The sequence below is a fragment of the Epinephelus moara genome, chromosome 9 (assembly GCF_006386435.1).
Source record: "Epinephelus moara isolate mb chromosome 9, YSFRI_EMoa_1.0, whole genome shotgun sequence".
Taxonomy (NCBI): domain Eukaryota; kingdom Metazoa; phylum Chordata; class Actinopteri; order Perciformes; family Serranidae; genus Epinephelus; species Epinephelus moara.
Genome location: NC_065514.1, coordinates 5,637,185 through 5,655,109, shown reverse-complemented (window position 1 = coordinate 5,655,109; position 17,925 = coordinate 5,637,185). Strand labels below are relative to the sequence as shown.

General features: G+C 42.5%; 1 protein-coding gene across 2 annotated transcripts in view; it reads left to right on the top strand.

Annotated features, from left to right (window-relative positions):
• The window catches only part of slc4a5b (solute carrier family 4 member 5b), a 51,883-nt gene that overhangs the window by 18,918 nt on the left and 15,040 nt on the right, over positions 1–17,925 (top strand). The window contains exons 9-23 of one of the 2 annotated variants that reach the window (XM_050053765.1): positions 3,769–3,926; positions 4,013–4,100; positions 4,183–4,337; positions 6,036–6,161; positions 6,849–7,023; positions 7,142–7,275; positions 7,362–7,542; positions 7,633–7,723; positions 10,421–10,452; positions 11,690–11,881; positions 14,607–14,720; positions 14,999–15,160; positions 17,164–17,342; positions 17,441–17,513; positions 17,592–17,660. In XM_050053765.1, coding sequence (XP_049909722.1) covers positions 3,769–3,926; positions 4,013–4,100; positions 4,183–4,337; positions 6,036–6,161; positions 6,849–7,023; positions 7,142–7,275; positions 7,362–7,542; positions 7,633–7,723; positions 10,421–10,452; positions 11,690–11,881; positions 14,607–14,720; positions 14,999–15,160; positions 17,164–17,342; positions 17,441–17,513; positions 17,592–17,660 — 1,929 coding nt within the window. Of the gene's footprint in view, positions 1–3,768; positions 3,927–4,012; positions 4,101–4,182; positions 4,338–6,035; positions 6,162–6,848; positions 7,024–7,141; positions 7,276–7,361; positions 7,543–7,632; positions 7,724–10,393; positions 10,453–11,689; positions 11,882–14,237; positions 14,352–14,606; positions 14,721–14,998; positions 15,161–17,163; positions 17,343–17,440; positions 17,514–17,591; positions 17,661–17,925 lie in introns of both variants that reach the window. The other variant, XM_050053764.1, reaches the window with a different exon arrangement.

Sequence of the window (17,925 nt, the reverse complement as noted above, 5' to 3'; positions counted from 1 at the left end):
AGAAAGTTGCTATTTTGGCATTGGCAACAACTGCCCACACTGCAAAGCAACCCAAAAAATAGTCAATACCAACAAAGTGTTTCAGAGATGGAGAGAAAATGTTGCTAATAGTTTGGCCCTCTGCTAATGTGAGCCAAAGAGCCATGGCTGCAGCTTCAAGTTCACATTTATGTAGCTAACTAGCTATAGTTTCTAGTTAGGTAGAGCCTTCTGTGTCCTCCACCTCACTCCCTGCTTCTACAGACCGCCTCACTGGGAGGAGAGCAGGCAGCAGCTCCAGAGACTGACCCCCAGTCAGGCTGAGCAATCTGCATCTAGCCAGTGCAAACCCCAGCTCCAGAGACCGTAGTGTCCCAACTGCCTGCTTGAGCCGCAAACTTTCGGTTGCTGCCATGACACTTGTTAGACCCAGTGCTGCTGCCCGCTCTCCTGGTGAAGCAGTCCACAGCAGCAGGGAGCAGGGTGGAGGGACTGTAGGACAGAGAGGGATAGGCTGCAGGAGGAGGGTGTATTTTCAAATTCACACAGCCTTTTCCAGATTTCTGCTTACCCCAGCTTTAAGACGTACCCCTGCTGACAAGTGAACTGTCCCTTAAAGATCTGTGGAATGCCCCTTTAATATCTACATATGCAACACACTCTGTTGTGCCTGTACACTGTCACTATCTGAGCTGTTATTGATTTGTTATCAGCTAATCTCCTGTTGCCTGTGGGGGGAAAAATATTATTTCAGTTCTGCTCACAGTGAACAGATGGCATCAAGTGACACATTCAGTCTCTGTGTGTGTGTGTGTGTGTGTGTGTGTGTGTGTGTGTTTTGCTGTCTGCTTGTTGCTTTGGTGTTTGTGGTTGATGAAAAAGTTGAGCCTTGTTTTACAGAGTCGTCAGAAATACTTAATCCCTCTAATCCACACAGCCTGGTAGCTGTTATATTGTGTTTGTGTGTGTGTGTGTACCTGTGTGTGTGTGTGTGTTTCTGTTTTCTAAGCTTCCGTTGTTTCCCTGAGCTTAACTGTTTGAACCTCTCCCAAAAAAGAATGACAGCAAAGAACAATAGAGTTTCAGTGACTTGCTTTTTCTGTCATTGTTTTAACCAACTGCAGTAATATGGGGTGTGAGTAAACATCTCGACAAGAACTTCAAAGCAAAAATGAACGCATGCATGTGACCCCTGAGTCATGACACCTCCAGCTTCTGTGATCCGAACAATAGTCACACTAAAGCCCTATTCGGACAGGATTAGTTTTACATAGGTACGTGGGGTAAAGTAATAATTACCAGAGATTTTAGTCCCGTCCGAATGTGCCATGTCAGTAATCATTACCGCACGATGTTAGTAAAGATTACAGCGACTTTTACCTTGTGTAAAAGGGTCCTGGACAATTACCTCAGGTAATACTAATCCCATGCAAATAGACCAGCGGTAAATATGTGATTTAGGGCTGTCAAAAAAAAATCGAAGTTAGAAATATATTCGAATATATATATATATTTTTTTATAAGTTCGGACCTAAATTTGATAATTCGAATATCATTAATAATTAATTAATACTATCAATAATGTTGTATATCACGGCGAATCCCGTTCGGGCGGAGATGGCTCGCGCACAAGCCGGGCCAGAGAGGGACGCAGCGACGGAGGAAGAGGCACCGACGGAGGAGCCCGCTGCGCCAACACCACCCACTGCGCTGTCTGCGATGTGTGACCTGTTCGGGGAGACATACAGGGAGTGTTGCACCTGCTGCCTCGCTGCCTACCCTTTTTGAAGAAGAGATGAAACGTTACCAGAATGAGACACCACTACGAGCCGACCAGGATCCACTCTTGTGGTGGAAAACTACTTACTGAAGTATCCAAACATTGCTCAGATAGCGAGGCAGAAGTTTGTCATACCTGGCACTTCAGTGAGGTCAGAACGAGTGTTTTCATCCGAGTGTCACGTTCATATTGCGTCAGCAATAAGCATCTTATTTTTTGTGGGTTTTTTTTGTTGTAAAAAATAAATAAATAATAATAAAAAATAATAATAATAATAAATTCTAATATTATTCGAACTCTACTAAATTAATTCGAAAATATTCTAACTCAATTTCCTGGTGCTTTTGACAGTCCTATCATACGCACATGACGGCAGGAGGGGACGGCGGTGCGTGAATGGATTTACCCCTCCCACTTGTGGTAGTTTTACTGATATTTCTTATCCTGTGCGAATTGGCCGTTAATATTACTGACGTCCTGTGGTAAAGTGACATTACCCCACGTGCCCATATAAAGCTAATCCCGTCCGAATAGTGCTTAATACAGTAAATTGCATGACAACACAACATGTAATCCTCACTGTAGGAGTGTAAAGCTGCTAAACTCACTGTAATATAGCTGCACATGGCAACTTAAATGGATAATTCTTAAATTAGTTGATAGTGTGAGAGGTTGAAATGTCTTGTTTATGGTTGCTGAGGACCAAAAAGTAAGGAGAGAGTGAGAGAGGACCAGTTGTTGAATTGACTCCGAAAGCAGCATTAACAGATTATGGAGAGATTTTAATTTAAGCACCCACCACTCCACTGCCACGTGCTTCCTTGGACAGGAGGAGGGGTGCACCAAAAGAGCTGCTGCAGCATGGTGTTGTGCAATTTTATACTCTCTCTTGGGTGTGTTTGTGCACCGGATATGCTACTGATATTGTGGAAAACTAGTGAAGAGTAGACATCCACTCTAACAGCTTTGTTAGGCTGAAAACCCGAATTGTAAGATGGAGGTCAAAAGTTTGTTTTTGATCTGTCATAGTCATGGTGAAGCAAATGCGGAAACTGGCTGGAAGGTGATGTCATGATGAAGGTGTTGTCGTTAGTTTGTGGTGCAAGCATCAAGGTTAATGATATAAAGTAAGATATTGCCATCACCAAAGTTCAGTTATCCAACTCATAAAATTGGATTTTTTGTGCGAATGTAGAACATATCCAGTGTTGACATTTGGTGTCTGGGCTCTGATCTTGTCACTATACTCAATAATAGCTTTCCCTGCTGGGGAATGTAGACTCAGAGCCTGCGGGTGGTTGCTGGGGTGGAGGAGAAGTTAATGAAATGCTAAATGAAGAGGCAGATGCAGCAGATGACAGTGTAGCTTTCAGGTGAGCAGTGTGGCAGTAAGCTTGGCACTAACAGAGTGGCACAGCAGACTGATGGCCACCGCCAAGTCAGTAGGAAGCATCCTCTAGGAGTCTTTAATGTACCAAACTTTGCGCCAAACCGTCCAGTAGATGTTGAGATGTGTAACTGGATAAATGAAAATCTTAAATGCTGCTGACTCTAGATGAAAATTTGGGGGATTACCAAAGTTATTAGGATTCATACTTGAGGGACCTTGAATATTTGAACCACAGCTCATGACAAATCGGTCCAGTTTTTGTCAAGACATTTTCCTCTTAAAGTGGTAGACCCAGAGAGCGATCAATATTGCCATCCCTAAAACGTTACAGTGAGGAGATCCTGCTAAAAGTTAGGGATGAACAGCTATCCAGGTCTAAGGAGGAGCTAACTTTGGTTGTGGTTGTCCAAAATCTTGTGTGTCATTTTCTGTCACGTGTCAACTTTTCTAGCTACCTTGATCACTTGATGCCACCTGCTCACATGATCTTATTAGCCATCAATGCACTACATAAGCCAGTTGATGATGGCACACATAAGCAATTTGGAAAGGTCATCTGCAGTGCAACATGCCTCAAACATGTGATATCTGCTCATTCTGTTCCTCTGTCTTCTGCCAGCTGAAGAATAAGTTCATGAAGAAGATTCCTCGTGATGCTGAAGCTTCCAATGTCCTGATCGGGGAGGTGGATTTTCTGGAAAAACCCTTCGTCTCTTTTGTACGTTTGGCTCAAGCCACGACTCTCGGAGGCCTCACCGAGGTCCCTGTGCCGACCAGGTGGGTGTCTCCTGTGTCTCCCTTTTTTAATCTCTCTCTAACGTGTGTGTCTGTGTATTTATTTGCCTCTTCTCCTTTCCTGACAGGTTTCTCTTCATCTTGCTGGGTCCTCATGGCAAAACCAAGTCCTACAATGAGATTGGAAGAGCAATCGCTACGCTCATGGTGGACGATGTAAGTGACATGCACTCTACCACCCCGATGGACTACACTCATACACACGTTAAATTTCTTTTCTTGTCTTATTTCCTGTTAGCTGTTCAGTGATGTTGCCTATAAAGCCAGGGATCGTGAGGACCTGATTGCAGGTGTCGATGAGTTTCTGGATGAGGTGATTGTCCTTCCTCCAGGAGAATGGGACCCCAAAATACGCATTGAACCTCCAAAGAAGGTTCCATCGGCAGAAATGAGGCATGTACATTTAACCACATTTAATCCTGTAATAACTGATTTTTTTTTGGGCCACTTGGGGGCAGTGGAAACAAATTGTGAACACACAACTGACATATGATCTTAATTTAAGCTGATATTTCGTGGCTGGAGGCATTACGTTTTCGGGTTGTCCATGTATCCATTCATCCATGCCATTCTCGTGAACACAATAGTGATGACATTTTATATCCAAAAAGTCAAAGGTCAGATTTACTGTGACATCATAATATTCTGCAAAAACAGTTTTCTGGCCATTACTCAAGATCCTAACCCAGGAACAGAAGGGGAGACATATTGTCAGATACTGAAATGATGACACTAATTTTAGGGGGTCCACCTTGAAACTGTGTTTATTGTATAGATCTCCTGTGCTGCCAAAAATACAATGAGATTTAGTCAAACCAAAATATAGGAATATTTGATAGCTGGCTTACCTCACTTTAGCATTCCTGTTGGCGATGATAATGCAAACCGATAAAAGACCATGAAGGAATGTAATTCTAGGCAGAGCTCCTCAGTGGGGCAATTTCTCTTTGGGACTCCCCCAATCTCAGAACCCATCGGCTATCGATCTGATGACTATAAGCCTCCAGGGGTCGAGGGCCAATATTTTGGGCTGATCCGGTGTAGCAAACAGTTTCTTCCTCCTCCGTGAGCCGGTCACTTCTCCTAATCTCTATAAACAGATATCTGCATATGAATGAAGATACATTTTTAAACGGTATAAACCTAACTTGTCGTCAGAAGATAGCCAGTGGGCTCTGAGATTAGCCTGGAAATCCAGACCCAAATCTAGAAAGATTTAGGTTCTGGCTATGAGTAATGAAAATGGCCCAACTCGAGGGGCGGCACCAAGCATGCATTTGTAAATATCACTGCACGCAATTGGATAACACTACGACCAATCAGAACAATACACAGGGTGACGTATCCAGAGTTTAGCTACCAGCGGAGCTAACTGGTAGGTTAGACTCTTGCGGTATCCGGTCGGCAAAACAGCAAAAACGTCCTTCTTGCAAAGGAAAGACTCGAGCGCCGTCTTCTGTTCCTCTTTTAGAGAAAAAGCCAAGTCTAACTCGTTAATTGTAGCGGCCAAAGCCGTTTCAAACAACTGGTGTTCATCCGTAGCCATCTTGCAATGTTTACTGACTGATTCCGGACTTCATCGGCGCAGTGCTGTCATCATCTGTTTAGCTCGCCTCTGGCCCGCCTATATCAGATACACTGATGTGATTGGTGCAGCTCAGCTCCAAGGGCATGGATAATGAGCATCATTACTGATTGCCAGAGTGACTCGCTGAGCAAATTCAAATTGTGCTCTTGCGAGAACTCTGGATTTCCAGGGTACTCTGAGATAGCATTTCAGCCAAAGCATTTTCCTTTTCCACACGGACCGCTTACCTGCTGTTCAAAGGTGATTTGTCAATACTACTTGGACTACAAAGGGACTACGGACATAAACAGAACACTTGGGATACTAAAATCTTGTCCCGTCACATCCAGATTAGGAGTCCCCAGAACTGTTTAATATGAAAACACCTACTGACACACTGTTTTATCTTTTAATAAAGTTACAAATTAAAGCACCTTTAATGTCCAGACTACTTCTTGACTAATACCTTTAAGTGAGTCCAGTCCTGTTCCTGACACATTTTTCTGTCTCCATGTTTCCTGCAGGAAGTCAGTGCTGAACCTGAACGAGCTGGGTCAAATGAATGGCTCGGCCGGTGGGGCAGCTGGAGGAGAGGATGAGGAGCTTCCAGCTCCACACGAGCTCGGAGAGGAGCTGAAATTCACTGGGAGGTATGAGAGGACTATTTCTTATGACACAGTTAAGGCCCTGACACACCAAGCCAATGGTCAGCTGTCGAAGCTGGGGTGTTGGTGAGCCTCCGTGTTCCTGGTTGGTATGGTGTGTCCTGCACTGTTGCCCCTCGTCAGCCTCCATCAGCTTGTCTTTGGTGGCATCTGTGGCTGTGGCACAGCGCAAGAGAAGAGAAACAAAGTGAGGAAAGTAAACAAAGAGCTAAAGTCAAGAGGGAGTGAGACAGAAACAAACTTACTTACATAAATTAAGATTATTTTTCTTTAGCCATTGAGCTCTTCAGCAGAAATATTTCCTGATCAAGAGCTCAAAGGCTAAAGAAAAATAATGATGATGGTTTGTGTTATTATTCACTGGCGCACAGTAAAGTGTTGTTAATATGCTAACTGGCTAACTACTCTCAAGACAGTCTTCTGGTTTTCCTTTTTGAATGAGGATTACAGACTACCACCATCTGCTGGCATGGAGAGTTATTTCTTGTCACGCAGGGGCAGAACGCATGTGCTGGTTGACTGTCAGCAGTAGTCTTTACAATGTGTTCATGTGCAACCTTTTTGGCCAAGACACAGTGACGTGTCTTAGTTCTCTGGAGTTGGTTTGGTGTGTCAGGACTTTTAGATCCCAGTTCTGTCACCTTAATGATATGCTCAACCTTGTTCTAATAGGATTGGCGGTGGATTATGGCTAGACATCAAAAGGAAGATCCCGTGGATTTGTAGTGACATCTACGACGGCTTCCATATCCAGTCCATCTCTGCAGTTCTCTTCATCTACCTGGGCTGCATCACCAATGCCATCACCTTTGGGGGACTGCTCGGAGACGCTACTGACAATTACCAGGTTTTCATAAATGCTGCAACTAATGAACTAATCTAGAAACATTCCAGCCAGTGTTCTATCTGACCATATTTCACCTCACAGATTAATTGACGTCTGTCTGTCCTGTGTCTTCTCCAAGGGAGTGATGGAGAGTTTCCTCGGCACTGCTCTAGCAGGGACTGTCTTTTGTTGTTTTGGTGGGCAACCTCTCATCATCCTCAGCTCAACTGGACCCATTCTCATCTTTGAGAAACTGCTATATGAATTCAGCAAGTAAGCAAAAGCACATAGACGTGTACAGCACAAAATAACAGATATGAGGCGACGTGAGCACTTTCACACACTTTCTGTCTCCACAGAGGAAACGATGTAGACTACATGGAGCTGCGTCTATGGATCGGCCTCCATTCGTGTCTCCAGTGTTTCCTGCTGGTAATCACAGACGCCAGCTACATTATCAAGTACATGACCCGCTTCACAGAGGAGGGTTTCTCCAGCCTCATCTCCTTCATATTCATCTCTGATGCTATCAAGAAGATGGTGGGTAACATGTGAAACAGACAAAGACCAAGTGTTCAGATGGACAGCAGAACACAGTACCACAAGATAACACTGATTTGTTTTTCACAGGTAGGAGCTTTGAAGTATTACCCAATCAACCGCGGCTTTAAGCCCGACTACATCACTGCCTACAAGTGTGAATGCATCGCACCAGACCAGGGTGAGTCTTCAAACTCTCTTAGGTTTCTTTACCTGTGATCATATTTAATGGCATCACATTACTGAGATACAAAGTCTTTTCCAACCTACTGGAATAATTGGTTTGCTTGGTAAAATATTTAGAGAGGAAATTAAATAGTTCAGCATTTCTTTTTGAGAGTGAGATGAGAAGATGGATAGTTTTCTCATGTCTGTGTGTTTAATACGCAGCTGCAGTCAGGACATGTTAGCCTAGCTTTGCATAAAGACTGCTAATTGAGGGGAACCAGTTTGGTGCCAAGTCAATGTCAAAATTCTGAAAACGTGACAGTGCTCATTTTTCTCCAGTAATGTTTGGTACCGTAGGTAGAGATGTACCGATACCACTTTTTCCTTCTCGATATGGATTCCAATCCCTGAACCTTAGGTATCTGCCGATACCGAGTACCGCAAAATAAAAATGGATGGGATATGAATTGTTGTATGTCTCAACTCCTAAAACTCTATGTAAAATATTAACAAATAAATACATAATAGTAGAATGAATGCCATAAATTTTTTTATTATTATTATTATCCAGTGATGACACAGATCAAGACACAGGTTAAAGTGCAGCCAAACAATTTGGTAAAAAAGACATTTTAAAGGCTACAGTAGAATGCTTTTTAAACTCCACTCCGTTTCCATTTCGTTTGCCTGTAGTGTGCGTGTGCGTAATGACGTGAGGCATTACGTGGTATCGGATTGGTCATAGGCTGTACTCGCCGATACCCGATACCGCATTTTAGGCAGTATCAGAGGCATTTCCGATACTGGTATCGGTACAACTCTAACCGTAGGGCAGCATATACATCTACAGTTGTTCTAGTCTGCCGTCAAAAAGGAAGAAGAAGAACACCTATTAGCACAAAACAACAAGTGGAAGACAGCAACAAGTGCAGCGACAGATCCACCTTGATATGTTGAAAAGAAAAGCATTAGTTTCTGAGGCCGTCTTATTTTGTTATTTCTTAGCATTAAGAGCGGCGCATATAAATACTATGCTACAAACACTGGCAGCATAATGAGGCACTGAGCATCTATTCTGTGCTGAACTTTGCATGTTTGGCTTTTTTTTTTTTTCTGGTCATGGGGAGTTGAAAAATCACCTACAAAATCTCATGAACCCACACAGACTAGCTTTGACTTAAAGGTGGATCATCATGGGATGAATATAATTAAATTGTAACTGTTTTTAATAAAGGATTATATATTTAAGAGATAGGGTGAGGAGCTTGGACATCAGGAGAGAGCTCGGCGTAAAGCCGTTGCTCCTTCGCGTCGAAAGGGGTCAGTTGAGGTGGTTCGGACATGTGATCAGGATCCTCCTTGGCGCCTCCCATTGGAGGTGTTTCAGGCACGTCCCACTGGTAGGAGGCCCCGGGGCAGACCCAGAACATGCTGGAGGGATTACATATCTCATCTGGCCTGGGAACATCTTGGGGCCCCCCAGGAGGAGCTGGAAGGTGTTGCTTGAGAGAGGGACGTCTGGGGTGCTTTGCTTGGCCTGCTGCCCCCCTGTGACCGGATAAGCAGCTGAAAATGGATGAATGGATGTTTAAGAACATTTTGGTTTTAACTATTGAATTGGGTATCGAGAATCATTGAATTTTACTGGTGTTGGTATCGACCACCAAATCTCTTGTGTCATGACATGCCTAACTGAAACTGAAACCTAAAAATGACAAATTGGGTTTTATGGTGACGTTACATGCTAGGACTATTTCTTGGCAAGCAGCTGAACTGTACAGAAGTGCTCGGTGGATGGATATGTTGTTTGTTTGGAAATAGCCACAACACAACTATAAATTTGTGTTGTAAATTAGTGAGCTTTAGAGGTGTTGAGATCTTCAGAGGTAGATGCATTTTTTAACTCAAGACAAAGAAAGGCGAGTTTCCCCCTACTTACAGTTTTTATGCTAAGCTAACTACATCCTGACTCCAGAATGTAAGATTAGTACCACTCTCCTTATTGCTTTCATGGAAGGAAAGCCAATCAGTGTTTCCCAAAACTCTGCTTTTAATGACATGACATAATCTGACATGGTATGAAATTTTGTTTCGATGTACAAATGCTCATTTTGGGGGTGAAGAATCCCTTTAAAAGGATATTTCAGTGTGATTAGATGCAAATATTTGGTCTTTACTCTGTGATGATTTGTGTGTCTTGTCTGTTTCTGCCTCATTTTTGGATACTGTCTGACAAAGTGAGTATACACGTCGTGTTTGAACATTTTAAGTAACTTTATTAGAGGAATACTCCACCAAAAGTTTACTTTTAACAAACACTCACTTGAAAGATGTTTTTTAAATAATCCAAAGTATTTCTTTAGTATTCTAAGGACTGTGTGGACACTGCTGTGATTAATGCACATAATAAAGAAACAGAGGAGCCCAGACAAAACAAAATATACAGATGCATTACACAAATCTCTCCTGTGAAACAAGCCAGTCTAACTTCAGCAGAATATAGTGCGGTCATGGCTCGTTCCTCAGTGCCCTATAGCTTGTGGATTTTTCTTATTTTTTCTTGACATTTTCTTTAATTTAATTCTGGTTAATTCATATCAAACACTACACTGGTTTTTACCTGTCATGTTACCCATCATTCATTTGGTTTTCTCTCCTCTCCTCTTGTGTCTTTGTTCTGTAGTATCTGCTCTGGGCTTGAATGTTTCAGCTCCACTCGCAGACGATAACATGACTCTGCTGGTAAGTGACAGAAGAGAAAAACATCACTCACATTAATCTTTTCTATCCCTCTTTGTAAAAGTAAATGTTACAACTGAGCTTTGGAAACCGAGTTGCATCTCCTGTTATTTGGGATTTTGTACTGTATGTGTTAAGACAAGTTTGATTTAGAAAAATGGGGCCCATATTTATCAAGCATCTCAGGGCAGGAACTCAGTCCTAACTGGCCGAAAAATTCTCTTAGTGATGCGTTCTGTGTTCCTACTTTTAAGAATAGGAGCGGAGGTCTTTTTTCAGTTTTCTCAATTTATGAAATTACTCTAATATGATCTGATAATTAGGAGAGCTGCAGAGATGTTCGAGCCTGTTCAGAGCTGCCAGGAGAAGATGTTAAGGCAGAAATATTCTGAGAAAGGACAGACGGGATGACACTGAGCTGCTCGCAAAAACTGATTGATTTTTTTTTAATGACTCTGAGGGGTATGCTGTGGAGAACATGTTTTTATTTCCGCAGAGGCTGATATCTGCAGTAGCCAAATAGGTATTACCTTGTGAGTCATAGCTCTGGAGATCGGTCCTTCAGGTGAGAAATCAAGTCAAATTAGGGGCTGTCCACATGTGATTTTAAGCTAATGCAAAGGTGAAGGAAGTACAGATCTGTCTGTAAAAGTAGTAATGACTTTGTGTGGTCGTCTGTTTATGAGCTTCTGTCTGAGGCATCCAGTCAGCAGTCTTTATATTTTCAGAAAACAGTTGTAGGGTCCGAAGGGTCCTTTAATCAAAACAAAGCTTATAGGCCTAAAATTACAACCTCACAAGGCCCAAACCACACTACAAAAGTGTCTGTCCAAAGTCGTATTTTATTAATACACAAAGAAGTAACAGGAAGACGACAACACATCACCATAATTTGTATTTTGTGGCTGTGAATGTCATGAAACAATGTCGCCACGCTCTACTTGAGGAGAAATCATCTGCTGAAAGTCAGTTCAACTTTCAGTATGATTGCTGGGAGTGATTCTGAGACACTTGATAAATTTGGGCCCAGACGTGCCTATAGAAGAAGAGTCAAAGTTGCAGAGCTGTGTGGCTCCTGTTTCTATGTTCTGTACTGTTTTTTCGTCTGTTATCGCTTGTCTTTCTCTTTGGCGTCTACTTCTTCTCCACTCCCGAACCCACCCTTCGATTTTCCCTTCTCGACCCGGCTTCCCCCTCTTCTCCCCACTCTTCTTCCTCCACCCTTGTCCTGTCTTTGTAGTTTAACTTGACAGACATGGACTGGAGTCAGCTGAGTAAGAAAGAGTGTCTGAAATATGGTGGTGCACTGGTGGGGAGCTCCTGTAAGTATGTCCCCGACCTGGCCCTCATGTCCTTCATCCTCTTCTTCGGCACCTACTCCATGACTGTATCCCTCAAGAAGTTCAAGTTCAGCCGCTACTTCCCGACAAAGGTAAGACAACCTCACACAAGACCTCAATTTGTTTTCCTACAGTGGCTTTAATGTTGCTCTCCAACCCTGTAAAGAAGTCAACCTGCATGTGGAATGCTAGATTTTTACAATGTGGATGTATTTATCAAAGCATGAATGCAGTCCAACTGAAAGGATAAGGCTGGTGAAATTCTGCATTTTTCATATCATTGGTCAGAAAACACCAAACCAGCTGTGTGCCACCTAATACTGTTGGCAGAGAGCCAGGTCCAGCCCTCATAATGTTTGCTGCTACCTTTTTTTCATCATTATTTCCTGATAGCCTAAAACAACTTGTGGCCGTTTGGTCTCAGGACACAAAACCCCTTTTTTGGGACATGTTTCTGGTGAAATGATAAAAATGCAAATATAAGTAGGGCTGTACCCAAATATTCGGATATTCAAATAATCGTTTCTGTGGGTAGGTATTCGTTATGAAAATTTGGTATTCGATATTCGTTTTTTTATTTACTTTTTTCAACATATTTTTTTGGTGCTAAATGTAGTCTTTTTGTTGTTGGTAAATGTAGGTTATCAATAAAAATCAAAACTTTTAAATTGCATTGTTAAAAATGTGAAAATATAGTATCGCCTACCAACTGAGCTTGTGCGCACGGCACGCTTGAGCGCATCCGTCTGAGGCTGTGGATCAATGCTAAGTTTTACCACTTTATCACTATTCCCTCTAACTTGTAGCTGTTTTTCATTATCTTTTGATTTTAATATGAATTATGGAACCGTTTTCGTCAACGTTTGTTTCCCCCGTTTTGTACAATAAATTATTGTTTAAAGTTTCAACAAGTTTCTTTTGGAGTGCGTGACACAAGTGTGTTTTGAAAACGGCCGCAGACTGTCACCTGCTCAACGCATCAGTACCTTCGGATGCCATGACAGTAATAGACAATAATGTCAAAATATCATTTACAGACCGATTTAACAGACGATCACTGCTGCCCGACCCGCAGGTCCATTTGCGGGTCCCGCGGGTTACGGGTCGACCCGCGCATCACTACTCAGCTCAGTCTATAAGGCTGTACACAACAGTAACGCTATAGACATTATATTCTATTCAGGCCGGCAGAACCAGCAGCGCATCGGCTCTACAGTGCACGGCACTGCTGATTAACCATTTTATTGCAGCACAGAGTGTCTGCCAGCAACCAATTACTTGCAGAGGCTTCCTACAACTTGTTTCAACGGTTCCGATTTAATCAGAAGACAAATTAAACAGGATGACTAGCCAATGTGAAAATCAAAAGAAAGCATAGAATAATGTACTGAAGGAGACTGTTGTGCCATCACATTTTTTTGTGGTTTGAGAGCAAAGATCCGGTCGCCGCTGTGCAAAACTCCGCAATACAATTAGGTCCGAACCCCCCGGAGTCCGCCGCCTGATAGCAGGAATTAGGGAGCAGCTAGTAGCAAGAGGGAAACACAAACCTGACAGACACTGTAAAGATGAGCAACTGGGGAGACAAGGAATTGCGCGCCCTCCTTGTCTTCGCAACGAAGAGGCTATTAACCGTCAAATGACATTAACATAAATGGTTATTATGAGAGCCTCATACCTGTAAAGGCGAGTATTGAAGGGCGGCTTCATCTACATTATGATCTGGAATTTTTCAAATGGAAACGCGCCCTCAGCTGGTAGCAAAAATTAGTGATGTAGCTTAGAGCGCTGATAATAATCAGACAGTTTTTCTGACGGGTAGCTGAAGCCATGTTATTGCTCTCTTCAAAGTCACCTGACTAGCAAACCAATAATGTTACCTCACAGAACATGGGAGTTGCTGGTTTGTTCGTGAATTTGTTCGTGTTATTGTGTGACTTTCAGGTCTGATCTAACGACCGTCCACAGCAGAACGTCGCGTAGCTTCCGTGCCGGTTTGGGGGTTAGAGGATTGTAGCAAATTTGGAAGATTTGGAGGACACACAATTCTCAAAGGAAGCTTGGTTCAGTCAAGAAGAAGCACATTAGGTGGGCTAAAGGGCTCATATGTAACAATGACATCATACAGATATATTCTAGTACCAAAAGTTGTATTAAAATGTGTATTTGCAAAAAAATTATAATGTATATAATAAAAAGTCCACAACAAATGCACATTTTACTTCTATTTGAGTGTGTTTGCTAAATGTTTTCTTCAGTTTCAATCACCAGCTTTATCCTTCAAAGCTGCTGATTATCTGCACCAAATATCAGCAGCTTTCATTTGTAAATATACCGATTGCAGCGACCCTCATCCCTCCTATCTCCTTATCCAAACCTTAAGCCTTCATATCAGTACCAGAATGTCCCCCTCCATGTTCTCCTCTGCTCTCCCTGACTGTGCTCCAGTTCCGATCCCTGATCAGTGATTTCGCCATCATCATTTCCATCCTGGTCTTCTGTGGACTGGATTGCCTGATGGATCTGGACACCCCCAAACTGCATGTGCCCACTAAGATCAAGGTCGACTCCTCCCTGAATACCTCTTCAATCTTTCCCAAACTTTTTTATATCACTGCTTGGATGCACTTCTTTCCCACATGGATAAAAATTTCATACATTTATAATCAGTCATTTGATTTTGTGTGGATTTGTCAGTCCAGTGATTCTCTTTTTTCTGTCTTTCCTCATGTACACACCTCTTTCTTGTTCTGTTGCACATATGTCTCCCCTCCTCTGTGTCGTACTGCGTGTCTCCCCGTCCTCCTTTTGTCTTAGCTGAGGAAGCTAATCAGTGATTTTGCCATCTTCATGTCAATCATGTCCTTTGTGGGTCTGGATATGTTGATGGGGTTAGATACACCCAAACTAATCGTTCCAACCGAGTTCAAGGTATTTGATTTCTCACTAAAATATGTGTTTGAATATGTGTATATTTATAACCTTATAAGCTCCTCTGCATGTGTATCTGTTTTTTTCTGTGTGCATGCTAGTAGTGGTTGATAGTACATTTACTCATGGACTCTACTTAAGTAGAGTTGCATCATCATTAATGTAGATGTAAAGTGTTTGATTCTTTAAGATGGATGTGTGCAGTCACCCTGTCATCTTTTCACCTGTTCTATATATTTATGTGTCCTTATTATGTGTGTGTGTGTGTGTGTGATCAGCCCACACGTGCTGACCGCGGCTGGTTAGTAATGCCGTTTGGTAAGAATCCCTGGTGGTGGTATGTGGCCAGCTTTGTTCCCGCTCTCCTGGTCACCATCCTCATCTTCATGGACCAGCAGATCAGCGCCGTCATCGTCAACCGCAAAGAAAACAAACTGAAGGTAAAAACAAAAACCTTACTATTATAAATACTAACTAATTTTCCTTACGCAGGGCTCAAAGTTCGCTGGTACTGTCCTAGAATTGCGGTCTGGTCCATTTTTAGGTTTAAGAAATAAGCAATTAGAGGCCGGGGTTTGCAGTGATTTTAGAACAGCTAGGAGAGGTTGTCATGTTGTGGTCACACCAAACTAGACACGAATTTTCGTGTTGCATTAGGGAGCGATCACACCGAGATGAAACGCCAGAAACGCGATGCCAGTAAAGCCATTATTTTCGTATGATGCAGCACATCTGACCAGCGTTCAAGCGTCTTTTTAGACAGCCGTTTTTCCGACGTCTTTTTAGACACACGTTTTTGTAGACGCGCGTAGACGCTGAAAAGTTAAAATATTTTCAACTTTTTGAGCGTCAGACACCACCAACAGCTTCCAGCGTTTCAAGCGTCTTTGAGGCGTCCGCGTCTCTAGCGTCTTTCTGTGTGATCGCCCCCTTACTCACATGAGTTTGAACCCCAGAATATTTTGTTTTAACTCGCTTTATACACACATAAAATTGCTGAATCAATGAATAAACTTCTGCTGGTATGTCTTCAGCGTCATGCATTCCCGAAGGATCTCAGTGCTGATATCAAGACGCAGATTGGTGGCTGGAGTTCAGATTTTTCAACTCTAGTGAATAAGCGTATGACACAATATCACTTAATTTGCGCCACTTAATTCGAATGTTTCATGTCATTCACATCACATCCATCGCGCAGTTCGGCAGGAATATGTGTCTAATCACGTCTTTACGTTGACCCGGTGTGAACACAACATCAGACACCACGCAGAGAGGAGTTCCTAAAACCCCTGTAATGGTTCTAAAATTACTGTAAACCACTGCCTCATGCTGCTCAGACATACATCCACATAGTCTTTGTTTGTTTGGTTGTTTTTTTTTTTGCCAGCATCTTTGTGTGTTTTTTTGTACATTAATTGAATGGCAGCATATTTCAAAGTATAGATGGGCTCTATATACTGCTACTACTATACATCCTTCTTTACGTGATCATGTCAAGAGCTGGAGGACACGTCATACAGGCAAGGCTTCTGCTGCCACAACTCCACAAGGTTTTCCTCTCCGCTGGAATCTCACACATTTCTTTTAGCGTGCTTTGCCCGCATGGCGAGCTGCTATCCGTCTGTTTGTTTGGGTTTAGCACCAGTCCGTCATTTCATGCTGCATTTCTGTTGGTTGGTTAGTAGATGTAGGTGGTAACAGCAGTCACACAGTGAGATGGTCACCCCAAATTTCTCACACTGTCAGAATTTTGTCCCAGGCTGTCTTTGATCGCAAGACTGTGTATCCTTGAACCTCTCATCGTGCGACATAGGCCCACCGCTTTAGAGCCACGTTTCTTTTACATTGGTCATCCTTCATCTGGGACAGCCCAAATCCACACAGTGTATACCGGGCTATGCAGCTGCACTTCGAACCAGACTTTGGGCCTCACTCACCAGTTGCTCTTAGGAAGAAATTGCGTCTTAAAAGCCACTTACGCAGTTTTCATGAAGATAACAACATTCAACAATGTTTAATGCGAACCATGCTGTCTAATAAGTAGTGATTGATTATGGCAAAAAAAGAAAAAGTTACAAAGCAACGTTTTGAGTAATTTATAACGGACAGAAACATTGTAAAATTGTCCACCTTCACCTTGTCTCCCTCTTCTGTCTCTTTGATCTGACACTGTGAAACAACATTTAATAGGTGCAATAATAATGTTGTGATGTGGTCACAGCTGTGTGTGCATGAACTATTTTACAGTGACTTCAGATGTGGCTCAACAAATCATCATCAAGGACCTGAACTATCTGTTTTAGATTTGAACATAGATGATATGTGTAGTTAATCACAGATCTATGGAAAACATTCTTACATATTTTTTCCTCAAACTATACAGTCTTCCAGTCATGGTTAGACTTGAATATTTTTTGTCTTCCTGTTTTGTACACACTTGCAGAAAGGTTGTGGCTACCACTTGGACCTGTTCTGGGTGGGTGTGCTGATGGCTGTGTGTTCCTTCATGGGTCTGCCCTGGTACGTAGCAGCCACCGTCATCTCTATCGCACACATCGACTCTCTCAAGATGGAGAGTGAGTCCAGTGCGCCTGGAGAGCAGCCACAGTTCCTTGGAGTCAGGTAAGATTATTCTGACTTTGTGTGTGTGTGTGTGTGTGTGTGTGTTAGAATCTTCTGCACTGCATCCATTTCATACTGCTATGATTCTTTTTTTCTAGGGAACAGAGGTTGACTGGCATTCTGGTGTTCGTTCTGACCGGACTCTCAGTTTTCCTAGCTCCAGTCCTCCAGGTAAGTTAGTAGATGCATGAACAACGACGTTTCTTTTTTGTTTCACTTCACACTTAACTGCTGTTGTGTTTATTTCAGTTCATCCCCATGCCCGTTCTGTATGGAGTGTTCCTTTACATGGGAGTGGCCTCACTGAGTGGCATTCAGGTAGATCGAAGATCATATTCTTATCTCTGTTTTACTTGTGTACTCTACTCATGTCGTCCCAAACTATGAAAAAAAGTCATAGTATAGTATGTCGTCGCAAAACTATGAAAAAAGGTCATAGTATAGTATGTCGTCCAAAACCATGAAAAAAAGTCATAGTATAGTATGTCGTCCAAAACTATGAAAAAAAGTCATAGTATAGTATGTCGTCGCAAAACTATGAAAAAAAGTCATAGTATAGTATGTCGTCCAAAACCATGAAAAA